This window comes from Macrotis lagotis, chromosome 5 (assembly GCF_037893015.1).
Source record: "Macrotis lagotis isolate mMagLag1 chromosome 5, bilby.v1.9.chrom.fasta, whole genome shotgun sequence".
In the NCBI taxonomy this organism is placed as follows: Eukaryota; Metazoa; Chordata; class Mammalia; order Peramelemorphia; family Peramelidae; genus Macrotis; species Macrotis lagotis.
Genome location: NC_133662.1, coordinates 192,206,859 through 192,226,300, shown reverse-complemented (window position 1 = coordinate 192,226,300; position 19,442 = coordinate 192,206,859). Strand labels below are relative to the sequence as shown.

General features: G+C 34.1%; 1 protein-coding gene across 14 annotated transcripts in view; it reads right to left on the bottom strand.

Annotated features, from left to right (window-relative positions):
• CCDC18 (coiled-coil domain containing 18) overlaps positions 1-19,442 on the bottom strand; it is a 120,330-nt gene that overhangs the window by 97,634 nt on the left and 3,254 nt on the right. For 10 of the 14 annotated variants that reach the window (XM_074188178.1, XM_074188170.1, XM_074188171.1 and 7 more), the window contains exons 2-7: positions 16,692-16,829; positions 15,676-15,844; positions 12,762-12,932; positions 12,126-12,232; positions 10,726-10,854; positions 434-530 (exon numbers count right to left, since the gene is read on the bottom strand). In XM_074188178.1, coding sequence (XP_074044279.1) covers positions 434-530; positions 10,726-10,854; positions 12,126-12,232; positions 12,762-12,932; positions 15,676-15,844; positions 16,692-16,829 — 811 coding nt within the window. Of the gene's footprint in view, positions 1-433; positions 531-10,725; positions 10,855-12,125; positions 12,233-12,473; positions 12,508-12,761; positions 12,933-15,675; positions 15,845-16,691; positions 16,830-17,905; positions 18,110-19,442 lie in introns of those variants that run through there. The other 4 variants (XM_074188179.1, XM_074188183.1, XM_074188180.1 and 1 more) reach the window with 4 other exon arrangements.

The window sequence follows — 19,442 nt, the reverse complement described above, 5'->3', positions numbered from 1 at the left end:
GGAAAAATAAAATTTTAAAAAGGAGTAAAGCAAGAACTGTCTGTATTCAATCAACAATTATTTACCAAATCCAAAAGGGCTAAGAAATATTGCTGAGAGATACTCAAAGGTTTATTATATTTTCAAGAGTATGTTACAGGGGGCAGCTGGGTGATGAAGTGGATAGAGTCAGGAGGACCTGAGTTCAAATCCAACCTCACTTAAACTTGCCTAGCTGTGTGACCTTGGGTGAGTCACTTGTAACCCCATTGCCTTAAATAATTTTTTTTAAAAAGAGCATATTACAACTTCTCTTCATACTTACAAGTAGTAATCAATGTATTTCATGCAAATAACATACTCTGATTTTGCTGACATTTAATTTACAATAATTTTGTAAATCTAGATTGAACAATAATAACAAAAAGGTCCCCAGAATACATTTATCTCTTACCCTTTCCAATTTCTCAGTTACTCTTTCCTTATATTCTTGGAAAGCTTTGCCCAGTTCTTCAGCACTATGCATTGCTTCATTCCTTTGCTGTTCAACCCTACACATAAATATTTGGTCATTGTTAAAGAGTTAAAGAGTATTTAATATCTGAAAAAGACAACTCTCTGAATTATCCTAAATCATTTACTTTCCATTTAATGTTTTCAACTTAATTAAAATCTAAAATTTAAAATATTAAACTAAAATAACAAAGATGATTGAGATTAAAATGAATAATTTCAGAATTTAAATATATAAGATGCTAATTAAATTAAATGCAAAAGATTATTCTTTTATTATTTGCAAAAAAATCAACAACACTTCACTATCATAATCTAGACAGGTCCCTCAAAGGTCATCTGGTTCAAACCTCTCATTTTACAGATGAGAAAGCTGGGGCTCAAGGAACTTAAGGGATTTGCCTAAAGTTATACAAGTTAAAAGCATTAGTTTAATACATATTCTTAATACATATTCTCTGACTCCAGAAACAATGTTATGCTGAACTAGTAACTCTATTACTAATCCCCTGTACAATGTGTAAAAATAAGGAGCATATTGCTCCCCTGAAAAGTTCCTAGTTTTATCTTACCTTACTTTATTTTGTTATAACAAACTTTAAAACCCTTAAATTTCTGCATAAAGGTAGTATAAATAAGAAATAACAATAGCTCATTTATAATAACATGTTCTGAATAAGTAAATTCCCCAGATAACCTAAGTTTAAATGTTTAAGAAAACAAAGCTGTTTAATTTCAATGAAAATTATTCTTTAAAATATTTCTGACTTAGTAAACTAAGAATATATCTATCTGTACTTCATAAGATGGATATACCTCCCAACTGACCCATGAACACTTTTTATTCATGTCCTTGTTAATAATCCACCACAGAAAACTCAAGAAGATCCATCAAACAGACCAGATTTACTTTTACTAAATTTCTTCACATTGTTTAAATATCAATAGCATATGTGGGCTGTCAAATACTGTCAAATATTCTCTCAATCTTGCTAAACAGACCATTTTAATTTCTTTTATAGTTAATATTTCTTTAATGATATCTGTTATGCCACTTCTATATCTATTTATTTTCAATTTAATAGTCTTTTGCTGTTCAGAATTTCAAAATTTTTAAAAAATATTCATTTTTTTAAAATTCTGAATTCTTCCTCTACTTCTGACCCTCCCCCAACCACTGAGAAAACAAGCAATATGATACCAGTTATATATGTGAAATTATGCAAAACATTTCCATATTAGCCATATTAACACAATAATATTCTGAATATAATTTTTACTTTTGACTCCTTGTCAAATAATAGCTATATAAGCATAATAGCTATATAAGTTAATAACTGAATTAATTCTGAGCCTAGAAATATCATGGAATTTGTTTTTCTGAAAAAAATTCCTGATTTCAGTTTACTTATTGGCTATTTGTATTGATTATAAACATTAGAACACTTGAATTTTTGCATAAAGATTAAATAAGGAATGTATATCTACATGATCTCCAAAGCAGAGAAATATGACTGAATTTCTTTGGAAAAAAAAAAAGTTTTTATTGTAAGTAAAGTAACTGCATATTTTTGTTTCTATCACCTACATTTCCCAATATATTCCTTCTCCCCTTCTACACCCAGAAAGTATAGAGAAAAAAAATACACAATTCAGCAAAATTAATCAATATACTATAAAAAGTCTGATATTATATGTACTATTTCATGTCCATATTCCCTGAACTCTGTAAAGGAGAATAAAAATACCTTATGAATAAAAAACTAGAGAGAGAAAAACTTGAAATTGTCACTACAGTATTAAGAGAGCATTGGGGCTGGCTAGGTGGTGCAGTGGATAGAGCACCGGCCCTGGAATGAGGAGTACCTGAGTTCAAATCCGGCCTCAGACACTTAATAATTGCCTAGCTGTGTGGTCTTAGGCAAGCTACTTAACTCCACTGCCTTGCAAAAACCTAAAAAAAAAAAAAAAAGCAAATCACCAGACAGAGGGAGGAACCAGATCATAAATCTGACACAACAGCATAATCTAATATTGATGAGTATCAAGAATCTGTTAAGAGCCTTAATGATCATTTCGTCCTTTAGAAAACGGAAGTGATAACAAGGGAAAATGCTCCTAATTATAAATAAGGAATCAAATACCCAGATTCCATGGAAGAAAGTTATCACTCTATCTTAAAATTTGTGATTGTGAAGACAGTAAGACAATCATCTGACCTTAGATTTTAGAAAAGACTGCAATGGATTCAGAAAAATATTAGTGGGAAACCCATGACCTGAGACTCCATAAGGAAAATTGGCCCAGGAGAGATAGGAAGCTCTCAAGAATGAAACTAAAAATAAACAGAAATTATTCTGGGGAAAGGTAAAGGTATAATAAAGCTAAATTTCAGAGGCAGAGTCAAAATGTTGGAAAGGTAGTGTTTTTGATCTGGTTCACCCAGCCTACCTTCTAGCCTAGAAAACATGCCAGACTAAATTCTGAATGGGAAAACCAAAGAAAATATCACAGAATCATATTTCCAAGCCAACAGATAATATTTCAAACTGAAACTTAGGAAGTCACAGTGAGTCATATTTCCATCCCAAACTTAGACATAAGTCTGTTGACCTAGGTGGATAACAGGATGACAGTGGTGGATAGCATTCTAGTTCTTAGTGACTCAAAGCAAGCCAAGATAGTGAGCTAAGGCAGGAAGCACAAGACAGAAAGAGAGCCATCTACTAGACCCATTATCCAAAGAGGAAGACTTGAGTTAACAGGATCTTAGCTGAGGACTAAACACAAAACAAATTCCAGAAATTTTGCTGGCCGGTTCTGATCAACATCTCAGTTCTAACCTTTAGACCAGCAAATAAGCCTGCAGAGTAATAGCCAGGAAAGGAGACCAAGACCAAAGAGGAGGCAACAGTTTAGTTGCTCTGAACCTGCAGAAGCTCTCAGCAGGCTCACAGTGACTTTGTGCAGCAGCAGTCTATATTCATCTACACAGAAGCCAACAGACCCAATTTGCAAAGCTCAGACTGAGAGGGTCATAAACATTCCTTTCCCTAGATGACACACTTTGGAATCATCAAACTTGTAGAACCCAGACTGAAAGGTGAAAGTAAAAGAAAACAAGACAGAAGTTCAGACCAGATGTTCCCACTACACCACCCCCAGAAGAAAACAGAGCCCAATACTACCATTGGACAGGAATAGACCAAAAGAGTGAGCAAAAAAAAAAACAACAAGACAATAAAGAAGTACTAAGATGACAGGGAAGCTCAAAATTTAAATATTGTAATTTACAAAAAAAAAACCTGAAACTGAAATATGAACAGGGTTAAAATAAAGGACTGGAAAGAAATTACAAAAAGTTATTACTAGATAATATACCATGATCAGGTAGGATTTATAGCAGGTAGGCAGGAATGGTTCAATATGAGGAAAATAGCATAACTGACCAGATCACTAACAGGAATCATATGATTATCTCAATAGATGCTGAAAATGCCTTTGACAAAATACAACACCCATTCTTATTAAAAAATGCTAGGGAATTAGGAATAAATGGAGTTTTCCTAAAATAATAAGCAGTTTCTATCCACAACAATCAACAAGCATTGTATGTAATGGGTATAAACTAGGAGCATTTCCACTAAGATCAGGGATGAAACAAGGATGCCATTATCACCATTATTATTCAACAAAATATAAGAAATATTAGCTTTAGCTCAAAAGAAATTTAAGGATTAAGAATTGGCAATGAGAATGCAAAACTTCCACTCTTTGCAGATGATATGATAGTGTGTGTATGTGTGTGTGTGTGTGTGTATATATATATATATATGTATATATACATATATATATATGTATATACACTTAGAGAACCCTAGAAAATCAACTAAAAAAACTACTTGAAACAATTAACAACTTAGCAAAGTAGGATATAAATAAACCCACATAATCCATCAACATTTCTATATATGAACAATAAAGTCAAAATCAAGAGACAGAAAGAAATTCCACTTAAAGACAACATAAAATACTTGGGAATTTACCTCCCAAGTCAAATACAGAAACTATATCAATACAATTACTTTTTACACAAATAAAGCCAGATCTAAATAATTGGGAAAATGTCAATTACTCATGGTTAAGCAGAGCTAAGAGAATTAAAAATGACAATTCTATTCAAATTAAATTACTTATTCAGTGCCACACCAACTTACCCCAAAAAACTATTTTACAAAGCTAGAAAAAAAGTAACAAAATTCATCTGGAACAGCAAAGCATCAAGAATATCAAGGGAATTGGGGGGCTGCTAGGTGGTGTAGTGGATAAAGCACCGGCCTTGGAGTCAGGAGTACCTGGGTTGAAATCCGGTCTGAGACACTTAATAATTACCTAGCTGTGTGGCCTTGGGCAAGCCATTTAACTCCATTTGCCTTACAAAAACAAACAAACAAACAAAAAAAAGAGTATCAAGGGAATTGAAAAATTATGCAAAGGAAGGTGACCCAGCTGTACCAGTCTAAAACTATATTATAAATTGTCTAGCACGGGTTAAGAAATAAGCATAATAGACCAGTGGATTAAGAGAGGTACAAAAGAAACAGTATATGACTATAGTAATCTGTTATTTGATGAATCCAAAGACATTAGCTTCTGGGAATACGAGCTCACTATTTGACAAAAACTGCTAGGAAATCTGGAAAATAGTATGGCAAAAGGTAGGCATTTCACATCCTATACTAAAATAAGGTCAAAATGGGTACAAGATTTAGTCATAAAGGATGATATCATAGATAAATTAAGAGATTAAGAAATACTCTATCAGATCTACGAAAAGGGGGAAATTTATGACCAAACAAGAAATAGAGAACATTATAAATTGCAAAATGGATGATTTTGATCATATTAAATTAAAAAGGTTTGCATCAATAAAACCAATGAAGTCAAAATTAAAAGGAAAACAAAAAGCTGGGAAACAATAATTTCTGCTAAAGGACTCATTTCTAAAACATATAGAGAACTGAATCAAATTTATAAGATTACAAATCATTCCCTAATTGAGAAGTTAAAGGATAGGAGCTTGCAGATGAAGAAATTAAAACTATCCACAATAAATATTAAAAAATGCTACAAATCAATTTTTTATTTTAAATTTTATTTATTTAAGGCATGGGGGGGGGTTAAGTGACTTGCCCAAGGTCACACAGCTAGGCAATTATTAAGTGTCTGAGGCCAGATTTGAATTCAGGTCCTCCTGACTCCAGGGCTGGTGTTCCTCCACTGTGCCACCTAGCTGTCCCCCCCAAATCATTATTGATTAAAGAAATTCAAATTAAAATAAAAATACCACACCTCACACCTATCAGATTGCCTAAGATGACAAAAAAAGAAAAATAATATTGGAGAGGATGTGGGAAAATTGGAACATTAATGCATTGTTGGTGGAGTTATAAACTAATTCAACCATTCTGGAGAACAATACAGAACAATGCACAGAGCAAAAAAGCTGATCATACATTTTGACCCAGCAATATGAACATTATCCCAAAGAAATCATAAAAAAATGGGAAAAGTCTCACAAGTTCAAAATACTACTTTTTGCAGTGGCAAAGAATTAGAAATTAAGGGGATACCCATTAATTGGGGAATGGTTGAACAAGTTGTGGTACATGAATGTTATGAAGTATTAATATTCTATAAGAAATCATGAATGGTCAAACTTTGGAGAAACATGAAAAAAATTACAGGAACTGATACTGAGTGAAGGGAACAGAACCAAGAAACACTGTACATATTAACAACAACATTGTGAGTTCATCAGCTATGATGGATGCAGCTCCTTGTTATGGACAATGCCATCCATATCCAAAGAAAAATAAAAAACAAGGAATCTGAACACTATGTTCACTTTTTTTAAAACTTCTCTTATATTTTTCCTTCCTATCTTATGGTTTTCTTTCTTTCCCCTTAATCCTAATTCCTCTTACATAAAATGACTAATATGTAAATATGTTAAACACAAAAGTACCTGTACAACTTTTACCAGACTGTTGGCAGCCATGGGGAGGTGGGAGGGCAGAAGGAAGGGAAGATGGTAGAAGAATTTGGAACTCATAAATTTACAAAAAGATGAATATTGAAAAATTACCATTGCATGTAATTGGAAAAATAAAATTTCAATTAAAAAATTAAGGAGCTGGGTAGAATTCACTATACTTTTAGATGAAAACAAGGCAGAGATGGCAATCATGATCTCAGACAAAGCAAAAGCAAAAATAGCCCTAACTAAAATAATAAAAGAAACTATATTCTGATAAATCTACCATAGACAATGAGTAATAACAATAATTTTACAGTGTTTCTTGGTTAAAAAAACCTCTCATTTTTTCAAATATATAGGGAACTAAATCAAATTTATAAACATAAAATCCATTCCCCACTTATATCAAGGGATATGAAGTCAAATTTTCAGAAGAAGAAATCAAAACTACCTATATTGGCATATGAAAAAATGCTCTAAATCACTACTGATTAGAAAAATGCAAATTAAAAAGGCTCAATAGTCATCGTATCTCACACCTCATTCCTATGAGAAATGACAAATGCTGAAGGGGATGAGAAAAAAATAATATTAATGAACTATTGGTGGAATTGTAAACTATAATTTAGCCATTCTGGAGAACAATTTGGAACTATACCCAAAAAGGTTATATAAAACTATTCATATCGCTTGATCTAGGAATACCACTACTAGGTCTACATCCCAAAGAGATCAAAAGAAAAAAGAATGTACAATGTGATGGCAAAGAATTGGGAATTGTGGGAAGGCTCATTATTTGAGAAATGGCTGAACAAGTTGCAGTGGAGCACTATTGTGCTATAATGATGAGCAGAATGGTTTCAAAAAAACAGAGAAGGTATATATGAACTCATGCAAAGTGGGGTAAAAACAGGATCAATGAGCACAGAAATAGCAGTACTGTTAATGATAATCAACTGTAAAAGACTTAACTTCTCTGATCAATACACTGGTTCAAGACAATTCAGAAGGATTCAGGATGAAAATTTGTTTCTAGAGAGAGAAATTATGAACTAAAGTACAATTTTCTCACTTTATTTTTCTTGACTTTTTTGCAACATGGCTAATAAGGACATAAGTTTTCATGATTTCACATGTAATGTAAGTATCATATTGTTTGCCTTCTAAGTGGATGGGGGGATTGGAAGGAGAATTTGCAACTCAAAATTTTAAAGGAAATAGTAAGACTAAGTAACTTTCAAAAAATAAATAGAACAAATTAAGTTCTTTGTAAAAAACTAGAAATAGGGGATGGGGTGGGATTAGGTTATGAAAGGCTCTAAATGCCAAAGGCTTTTGTATTTGATCCTGGAGGTGATGGGGAACCACTTAAGTTTATTGAATATGGTCAGATCTAAGTTTGGAAAAATCCTTTGGGTGGCTGAATGGAATATAAACTGAAATGGTGAGAGACTTGAAGCAGGTAGATTTCCCAGCAGGACACTACAATGGTCCAATAGTGAGATGATGAGAGTCTGTACAGTTAATAAACTGATGTCAGTAAGGGGGGGGGGGGTCTCTTGGAAGTCAAGTATTCTTAGTTTTATTATCATTCAACTTTTTTTTAACAATGACTTGGATAAAGGCTTAAATTACATATTTATTAAATTTGCCGATGATATGAAATAGATGGAAAACAAACACTTGGATAAAAGTTTACTTGGCAACCATTTATTCAACAATTATTTATTAAGTATAGAAATATAATGTCTTTGCTAATAATCCCTTATAAGAATAAAAAAAATTGTACCTTCTTTTTTCTCCAAAGGAAGCAGAAAACAAAGATTGTAGTGGGAAAGAATCAATACTATTTTAAACCTATTTATAATGTTCAATTCATTATTCTTGTATCTTAGGAAAGCATAAGAATGGAATGATCTATAGTTTCCAGATCCTTGCTTCCCCAGTCACTCTCTTTCTACCTAACTCTAGTTGAGTTAGAATGGTTGAAAAATAAATAGGATCATAGAATTGAAAGAAGACAGTGTGGCCTAAGTGATTTAGCCAAATTTGAATTAAGAACTTTGGGTTCAAATTCTGACTCTGGATGAAACATTTATCCTCTATAAATCTCAGTTTTCTCATCCATAAAATGGGAGATAATATCTATGGGATTAACCCAATGGTTTTTGTGAGGCTCAAATGAGAATATATGAAAAGCACTGCAAACTTTCAAATGCACAAATAAATGTCTTTGTTATTATTTATTATTCTATGAGGACGCAATAGTTATTATCTCATGATTGGGAAGAAGAGGGAAATGGAGGCCTGAAGACATAAGAAAAGGTCTGAAATTTACCTTATACTACCTGATTCCTATTTACGTCCTCCAGCTGTTGTTGGTATATGTCAACATCACATATAATTTCTATTTGATCTACTGAATCTAGTTCTGTATATAGAGAACCCTAGTTAGAAAAAAAGGGGGAAAATGACATCTTCAGTCAATCTGGGGAATAGAGAGGATGACTTGCTCTCTGCCTTCAGGAAGTTCAGCGACTGATGAACTAGCTTACCCTTCCTCCTATTCATGGCAAGAGACCCTGACTAGATTTCTTTATGCTCTTTTCTGAAATATCTCCAAGTTCTCTGTACTATTAGTTTCAGAGACTAAAATCAGACATAATGGCCATTTGCCATTATGTTCATTGTTAGACTACCTAAACAAGGGTCAAGAAGCTACCGTGGACAAGGTATTATTTAGCTCTAGGATCGATTTTACCTGCTGAATCAGAGTATTCTGTGCACAACACCACGCCAGGCAGTAGGAGTATAAAGACTGTTCCAGTTTGTGTTCTATAGGGGGAGACAGACACATAACTCCCTAGGCATAAACAGAGCAGATAAAAGGAGGGAGGGAGGGAGGGAAGAGAGAGGAATGCATTCCAGGCACTGAGGAGGAAGGTCAGTTTGGGTGGCTAGGCATGCATGAAGAGGATTAATGATTATGAAGACAAAGGAAAACTGGGGCCAGGACTTTGTGAGATCCTAGAAGTGATAAGGAGTTTACTGAGTAGGAAAGTGATGTAGCCAACAGAGTCAAAACTGCTTCCAACACCCTATCCTCCAAGATTCCCTGATTTACTTTTTTCTACTACCTACATCCACTCCACCACAACCCCACATAGATGTCACCTACAAATTCACTACTTCCACATTTGTGGAAACTCCTTTATCTGATCATAATCAGTAGTTATTTTATCTCTTCTTTGCCTTGCAACCCCAAACTCTATTCTTTTTTTTTAATTAAAGATTTTATTTTGAGTTTTGCAATTTTTCCCCTAATCTTACTTCCCTCCCCCTCACCCCTCACAGAAGGCAGTTTGTCAGTATTTACATTGTTTCTCTGGTATACATTGATCCAAATTGAGTGTGATGAGAGAGAAATCATATCCTTAAGGAAGAAACAAAATATAAGAGATAGCAAGATCAGACAATAAGATATCAGTTGGGTTTTTTCTTCTAAATTTAAGGTAATAGTCCTTGGTCTTTGTTCAAACTTCACAGTTGTTTCTCTGGATACAGATGGTATTCTCCATCGCAGAGAGCCACAAATTGTCCCTGACTGTTGCACTGATGGAATGATCGAGTCCATCATGGTTGATCATCACCCCCATGTTGCTGTTAGGGTATAGTATTTTTCTGGTTCTGATCATCTCACTCATCATCAGTTCATGCAAATCCCTCCAGGCTTCCCTGAATTCCCATCCCTCCTGGCCCCAACTCTATTCTTCATCCTCACTTTGAACTCCCAATTCCTCCTAAACCTTTGTTCTTTCATCATCCCTTCATGGACTGCCCTCTCCTCTCTTCCCCATCTCAACCCCCCAACTGTTCAGCTCCACACTGTCCACTTTCTGCCCCTTATCTGACAGCTAATCATGCCCTGCCAAGCTTCTGTCCTGGATAATTGCAAACATCCAATGCCCTTCCTCCTACACACATATTACTGAACCAAACAACACATAGATGAAGTTTTCAATATTAAACATAAGGAAAAAAATTCCTGACATAAAACAATTCTCATTATAATATAATATTTTAACCAGTTGATTTCAGAATTTCTTAATTACTCACCTGCTAGAAACAATTATAAGCGTAAATAATGTTCCTCATATACGCTAGAACTAAAAATGATTTCATTTTTAAAATACCTCTTTCCTTGTTTACTTTGTTCAATCATATTAAATTTCAACTGTGAACATTCCTCTTTAAGCTTCTGTAAACTTTGTTCCTTTTCAATCACTGTTTTCTGGCTCTGTTCTAATTTATTTTCTGCTTCCCTAGGAAAAGAAATGAGCATGAAATTTTTAAGACAATATGGAAAATAATTATTTTTATAGCTGTTATTTTGTATACATGAACTTAGAGAAGTTTAAGATTGTCTCCAAGACACTGCAGAGAAAAATATGAATCTGATTGATCTCTTTCAAATTATTTTCTTATTGAGTCAGCATATACCCCAAGTTTCAAAATTCAATCCATTAATATTTTAAATGAAAAGCTAAATGACAATGATTTTATAGCAATGGTTCCCTTAAACTTTAATAACTCCCACAATAGCAATTATTGTTATCTATGAGTAGGCAGTGATAAGAAAATACATGACAAAAAAGCTATTATTAATTTTAGTTAGTTTATATACCAAAAAAATCCATATATATTTTGAAAATGTCAATAGTAATTATATTCAGATGAAGGACATTCATTTTAAGCCGTGTCACAGGTTATACTTAAACATCAAAGTCGGACATCTAATACAGAAAGCAAAAGTCAGATAATATTTTCAGGAGCTTAAAATGTTTAAATTCAAGGCAAAAGAAATTATTTTTGAGGCAGCTAGATAGTGCAGTGGATAGAGCAATGGAATACCTCAGGCATTCCCAAGTTCAGATCCAACCTAGGGACACTTACTGTATGACCTGGGCAAATTATTTAACCTATCTGCCTCAGTTTCCCCATCTATAAAATGGGGTGATAATAGTACATATCTTCCAGGCTTGTTATAAGGGTAAAAATGACTTATTTGTAAGGTGTTTGCCAAAATCTAGCTATCAATGCCAAATAAGTACAAGGTACTCAGAATCACTAACTCACTCATCAACTATCTACTGATATTTAGTTTTTCTAGAGGCTCAGGAATATGCTTTAGTTTTTCCTGCTGTGTTTGTTATCCAGATTTTGGTACTTACTCATATAATAAACATTGAGAAATAGTTTTATCAGGTGAACCAGAATGGAAATATCTGCAGGTCAGCTCCATTCACTCCCAGGTCTGCTCACCACCTGGCTCTACTCTGTACACAAAGACACCCTATCCAGAGACTACTTTATCCAATGAGCCACCTTCTCCTTCTCAAGACAAATAACTGCCCTCCCCCCATCGAGGGGCCCTAAGAAGAAAGAAGGCAAGCTGCCTGAGGTTCCTCCTTGTACTCCAATAGGGTTCAAGGTATGTAGTAGCAACTCAATGCTACTGACCATTAGAAAAAACAAAATGAACAAGATCATACATTTAAGAAAGAAAAATGTAGGAATATTTCTTATTTTCTACCTGAGAACTTTATCTTGGGCTGAAACTTCTGCTTCCAAATTTATAATCTGTTCTTCTAAAATTGGGACACTAAATGACTGTGATTGAGAACTTTCAAGAACACACATCTGAAATACAAAAATACATTTAGTCTATGTCTCAGTTTCCTCATCTATAAAATGAGACTGAGATGGATCAGGGCTCTATATCACCCTCCCTCTGCCACCACTCCTGATGATCAATTATAAAACTGATAAATGCACTAAGTTTTAAGGTAACCAACCACCTCTTTCCTTTAAAGACCTAACTATCAAAAGAAACAACCTTGTTCTTCCCTTCTCCCTTACTAACCTGAGGATATTTACTTACCAGTACTCTTAACCATTCCAGGATCTCCAATTATCTGAGGAGAGATTGTGGAGAGTGGGAATACACACAAAGGAAGGGGAATCAACTTTCCTTTTCCCCAGAGTATTCTACTCTACAAAGTTCTAAATGGTATTATACAACAGTTACAAATAAAATTGATCAAGGAGCAAGCAATACTGAACACTAAACACAAGAATAATATTTTCCTTTAATCAGGAAATGTAAAAAAAAGGATTAATTAGTTACCATTTTCCCAAACATAAGTATTAACCATTTTAAGATACATACTTTTGTTCTCGACTGTGTCAATTCAAAATGAAGAGATTCTATTTTATTCATTAGGGTATGATTCTGAGAAATCAAAGAAGCATTATGTTGCCGAAGTTTATTCAGTTTCTCACGAAGACCTTTATTTTCCTGATCCACACTTATGTCAGTGATAGGAGATACAACATAAGACTAGAGCAAGAAAGAGAATCATCTATTTTGGATCATCTTATTTTTTTAAAAAATTAAAGTCATTATTATATATTATAAATGAAAAATAAAGATTAATAGTTTTGTCAGTCAATGAATGCTAACCATTTATTTACCACCATGTCAGAAGAGTCAATCTAGGTAGATTTACTATTTTCAAATTATATTAATAGATATGAGCTTTTATAATATTAATATTTATTATTTATTTTATATTTATTATTATATCATATATTTATTTTATAATATTAATATTTATTATTAATAAGGTATTATTAACAGTATGGTATTAATATTTATTAATATTAATAAATATGAGCTTTGATAAGATATTTAATTAGTAGAAGATGTGATGATCTATTGAATCCCACAGAATGCTAGAAAGAGTACTAGTTATAGCTATCAGTATTTGCTTACTGCCTATGAGCAATCTTCGCTAAACTGTTTAACTTCTCTGTGCCTTAGTTTCCTTATATGTAAATTACGTACATTAGACTAGATTTCATCTTTGATGTGATTTCCAGTCTTAAATCCTATGATCCTTCATGGTATGTGTAAGAATTTAGGTTGTGAACAAAATTACTTTTATCTTCAGTTCATTAAACTAGCCATGTAGATTCCTTAAAAAAAAAATGTCCATTGGTGTTTCCAGAATTATAATTGTAAAGGAAAAATAGGAATATGAACACTTAGCACCTAGTCTTTTCTGAATTCTAGCATTAGCAAATATAGTAATAACAGAGTTTGCTATTAAGAGGCTATTACTCCTATCAAGGAATAGTTTACCTGCCAGATCTATGGAAAGGGAAGCAGTTTATGACCAAGGAAAAGCAAACTAAATAATTTCGATTACATTAAATTAAAAATCTTTTGCACAGACAAAACCATTGTAACCAAGATCAAAAGAAATACAGTAAATTAGGAAGCAATTTTTTTTTAGGTTTTTGCAAGGCAAATGGGGTTAAAGTGGCTTGCCCAAGGCCATACAGCTAGGTAATTATTAAGTGTCTGAGACCAGATTTGAACCCAGGTACTCCTGACTCCAGGGCCAGTGCTTTATCCACTACACCACCTAGCTGCCCTGGAAACAATTTTTACAACTAGTATTTCTGACAAAGGACTCATTTCTAAAATATACAGAGAACTGAGTCAAATTCAAAAAACAAAAGCCATTCCCCAATTGATAAATTGTCAAGGGATATGCAAAGGCAATTTATAGATGAGAAAAATCAAAGCAATACATAATCATATAAAAAATTGCTCCAAATCACTACTTATGAAAGAAATGCAAATTAAAGCATCTCTGAGGTACCCCTCCTCAGACCTCTCAGACTTCCCAATATGACCTAGAAAGGACAATGATCAACGTTGGAAAGCATGTGGGAAATCTGGGACACTAATACATTGTTAGTGGAGCTGTGAACTCATTAAACTTTTCTGGAGAGCAATTTGGAACTACGCACAAAGGGCAACAAAACTGTGCATACTCTTTGATCCAGCAATACCACTACTGGTCTATACCCTGAAGAGATGATGAAAAGAGGGTAAAAACATCACTTGTAAAAAAAAAAAATATCACTTGTACAAAAATATTCATAGCAGCCCTGTTTGTGGTGGCAAAGAATTCAAAATTGAGTGAATGTCCATCAATTGGGGAACAGCTGATCAAATTGTGGTATATGTACATTATGAAACACTATTGTTCTATTAGAAACCAGGAGGGATGTGAATTCAGGGAAGCCTGGAAGACTTGCATGAACTGATGCTGAGTGAGATAAGCAGAACCAGAAAAACATTGTACACCCTAATAGCAACATGGAGATGATGATAAACCTTGATGGAGTTGCTCATTCATTCAGTGCAACAATCAAGGACAATTTTGGGTTATCTGCAATGGAGAATACCATCTGTATCCAGAGAAAGAATTGTGGAGTTTGAACAAAGACAAAAGACCATGACCTTTAATTTAAAAAAACCCGTTATCCTATTGTGTAATTTTGCTCTCTCTTATACTTTATTTTTTTTCCTTAAGGATGTGATTTCTCTCTCATCAAATTCAACTTAGATCAAGTATATCATGGAAACAATGTAAAGACGAACAGACTGTTTTCTGTAGGAGGTGGGGAGAAGAAAGTGAGATTGGGGGAAAATTGTACAATTCAAAATAAATAAATAAATAATTTTTAAAAAGAGGCCATTGGGGCAGGCTAGGTGGTACAGTGAATAGAGCACTGACCCTGGAGTCAGAAGGACCTGAATTCAAATCCAACCTCAGACACTCAATAATTATCTAGTTGTGTGGCTTTGAGCAAGTCACTTAACCCCATTGCCTTGCAAAAAAAAAAGTGAGACCATTTCTCCTGATAACTGCCACTATAATCAAACAATAAAAGCAAATACTAAGCACTAAGCATCACAAGTCGATGTGTGGGGTTAAGGGTGAGGTTGGAAAACAAGGAAATAGAAGACAAGGCCCTTGCCCTCATGGAGCTAAAATATAATTGTGCAAATAACCTATGTATACACAAAAGAAGATAATAAAATATACAAAAGTTAGAAAAGCACTAAAACAGATGCCTTTTAGGAAGGAAATATGAACAAGTACTGTAATGTCTTATGTGCCCAAAACTACACGAGTTCCAAGGAATACAATGACAGTTTCTATAAAAAGCATAATACATTCAGAGAAGAAATGTTTTATTTAAATAATTCTAAAAATAATAACCTTGTCTCTTGATTTTCTTTGTACATCATCATTGCTGAAAGGCATTTGATCAACATTTTTATGAGTAGAATAATTAACAAGTCCAGGATGGAAAGGTTGAACAAGATCATCCACTGAAAGTCTCTCAAATCTTGCTGGAAGGATGCTAGGCTCAGAACTGTCACCTGGACTAGTAGTAGGAAGAAAATGGGGAAAAAAAAAATTCTTCTAGTATTTTAAGTAAATATATGAAAAAGCTCTCAAGTTCACAGAAACATGAAAAGGCTTCTAAAAGACAGAGATGAGAAAATGTTTTGGATATGGGGTCAGGAGACAAACTGATTTGTTCAGGAAACACCTAACAGTTTAAGAGAAATAATGTGAAAATAGTTTGGAAAACTAGAAGAGGGTCAGATTGTAGGTGGTTTTAAATGCAAAGTTTGCATCATACAAAGAAAGTTTGACTAAAGAAATTTTTCTCCTTGTTTTAAGCAGGGGAATGCCCTGTTCATACTTCTCTTAATTGTGCATATGATGGATTTGGAGATGGGAAAACCTGAAGGTAGAAAGACCAATCAGGAGGATATGAGAATAGTTCAAGGGAGATATGGTGAGAGCCCCACATGTCCATATCTTAAGTGTTCATATATATATATGGAAAACTAGGATTTCAAAGGAATTTCTAGATCTTAAATTATTTGATTCCATGCTACTATTTTCTCATTTTTAGGTTTTTGCAAGGCAAATGGGGTTAAGTGGCTTGCCCAAGGCCACACAGCTAGGTAATTATTAAGTATCTGAGACCGGATTTGAACCCAGGTCCTCCTGACTCCAGGGCCGGTGCTTTATCCACTGTGCTACCTAGCCACCCCACTATTTTTTTTAATATGAAAGCTTTTCAAATATCTTTTTTTTATTGTGGGCTATTTTCCCCAAAGATGGGAAGGGGGGAAAAAAAAACATTCAAAATGTTTAGTTTTCTTGGTATGACAATAAATTTAGGTAAAATGTACATAATCCTAGAATTTATCACTTACATAGAAAGTTCTTCTCCTAAATTCTGTAAACTCCACTCTGTTTTCTCCAATTCATTTCTTAATGAAGCAACATTGGCTAACAGATTTTCTTCTTCACTATCTTTTCTGTAGCATTCTTGTATAGCAGGTTCCACTTGCCTGGTGGGGGGGGGAGGGTAGAGAAAAAAAGCCACATTCTTCTATTAGTTTTCTTGATAAATTACTTAACCTTTCTGGACTTTAGTTCCTCATTTGCAAAAATGAAAAGTTAAGACTAAATTACCTCTAATGCCTTTTCCACTTCTTTTTTTATGCAAGGCAATGGGGTTAAGTGACTTGCCCAAGGTCACACAGCCAGGTATTTTATTAAGAGTCTGAGGCCAGATTTGAATGCAGGTCCTCCAGACTCCAGGGCCAATGCTCTATCCACTACAGCACCTAGCTGCTCCCTTTCCCACTTCTAAACCTATATTAATTATCCTTTAAATTTCATTTCTATATACAAATAAAATGATATTGTTCAACATTAGCAATTCTTAGAATTTGTAATCTCCAGATTAAATTTAATCTAACTTAATTTTAACTTCAGCTACTTTATAATCTTTCATACTGTAAAAATTAGTGAACTTTCTAAATTAAAAGCATCATGTCAATGAAAAATCAAAATGACAATCATGTTAGATAAACTACTATCTAATCCAAATTCTTAATTACCTTTAATTATTTAGCTTCATATTTGTGCTACAATACCATTTTCTTTCTTTTTTTTTCTTGCAAGGCAATTGGGGTTAAATGACTTGCCCATGCTAACACAGCTAGAGGTCACATTTGAATTCTGGTTCTCCTGACTCTGGGGCAGCACTATATCCATTGCACCACCTGACTGCCTCTCATCTTCAATACCATTTTCGTTTTTGCTTTTTTTTTTTTTAGGTTTTTGCAAGGCAAATGGGGTTAAGTGGCTTGCCCAAGGCCACACAGATAGGTAATTATTAAGTATCTGAAACCGCATTTGAACCCAGGTACTCCTGACTCCAGGGCCGGTGCTTTATCCACTCTGCCACCTAGCTGCCCCTTCAATACCATTTTCAACACTATTTTCCTGAATTTTTTTTCAAAACTAGTTCAAATAGTCCCTATGAAAAAAACTTGATCTTTATAAACACATTTATATAGCAAAAAGGAGGGAGTTTGTGTATAGTAAAATGTCATGATAAAGAACTACAAAATAAAACCTCAAGATATCACCATCAATTGGGAATTCAGGGAAGCCTGGAGGGATTTGCATGAACTTGATGATGAGTGAGATGAGCAGAACCAGAAAAACACTGTACATCCTAACAGCAACATGGGGAGATGATCAACCTTGATGGACTCGTTCATTCCATCAGAGCAACAATCAGGGACAATTTGGAGCTGTCTGCAATGGAGAATACCATCTGTATCCAAAGAAAGAACTGTGAGTTCAAACAAAGACCAAGGACTATTACCTTTAATTTAGGAAAAAAACTGCTATCTTATTGCCTGATCTTGCTATCTCTTATACTTTATGTTTCTTCCTTAAGGATATGATTTCTCTCTCATCACATTCAATTTGGATCTATGTATACCATGGAAACAATGTAAAGACTGGCAAATTGCCTTCTGTGGAGGGTGGGGGGAGGGAAGTAAGATTAGGGGGAAAATAAAATAAAAATCTTTAAGTACAAAAAAAAGATATCACTATCATTGCCAAATGATTTAACTTGGGTGAAAGTTTGTCTCTGACCTTCTTCTTCCCCCCCCCTTCTCCTTCCCCCATGGCAGAGACAGATCAGAATTATTTTTAAGAACATATTAAAGGAAATAATATCACCATTGAGTTTTTTGGGCAGCAGTTGAAAATGGGTGGCCTTCACTTCAGTCTCCAAGCAAACTGTTCAGGTCAATATTGTTTTTACTTTTACAAGTTTTATCCAAATTACAAAAGGTTGAGCTCTGATCAGCACCTCTAAAGTTGTAAATATTAAACAACCTTTAAGAGCACTAAAACTTTCCCCAATTTCATCTCCCATAAAATCCTCTTTTGTGCATTATTATATCCAAATGATAAGGAAGATGTAATAATTTAGGATTGTGATTCTTTCCCTTCTTTTACTTTCTAATCTTGACATCTTCCTTCCTAATCTAGAAATTAAATTGTACATCATTAAACATTAAACATCTCTCCAATCTCTTAATACTCTTGTCAGCATGTCAGGGATTTATTAATGCACCCCTTCCCCCATAAGATGAAAGAGACACAATATTCCTGCTTGAGAAATGAGGAACTTGGGACGACTGGGGGCTGCTAGGTGGCAGTGGATAGGGCACCTGATTTCAAATCTGACCTCAGACACTTAATAATTACCTAGCTGTATGGCCTTGGGCAAGCCACTTAACCCCATTGCCTTGCAAAAACTTAAAAAAAAAGGAGGAACTACATAATTTAACATCCGGAAGCCAAATCTCTTCACTGGAGATTTTCAGAATAACTTCACAGACACCAAAAATAAACAAATCCTGGCAGTGGGTGAGTTGACAATTAATATATGAAGAGACTTAACTTCTGAATTCTCAAAGTTTGTTTTTGGTTTTCTTTTTTTTTTTTTTTTAAAGGTTTTTGCAAGGCAAATGCGGTTAAGTGGCTTGCTCAAGGCCACATAGATAAGGTAATTATTAAGTGTCTGAGACCAAATTTGATCTCAGATACTCCAGACTCCAGGGCTGGTGCTCTACCACTGTGCCATCTAG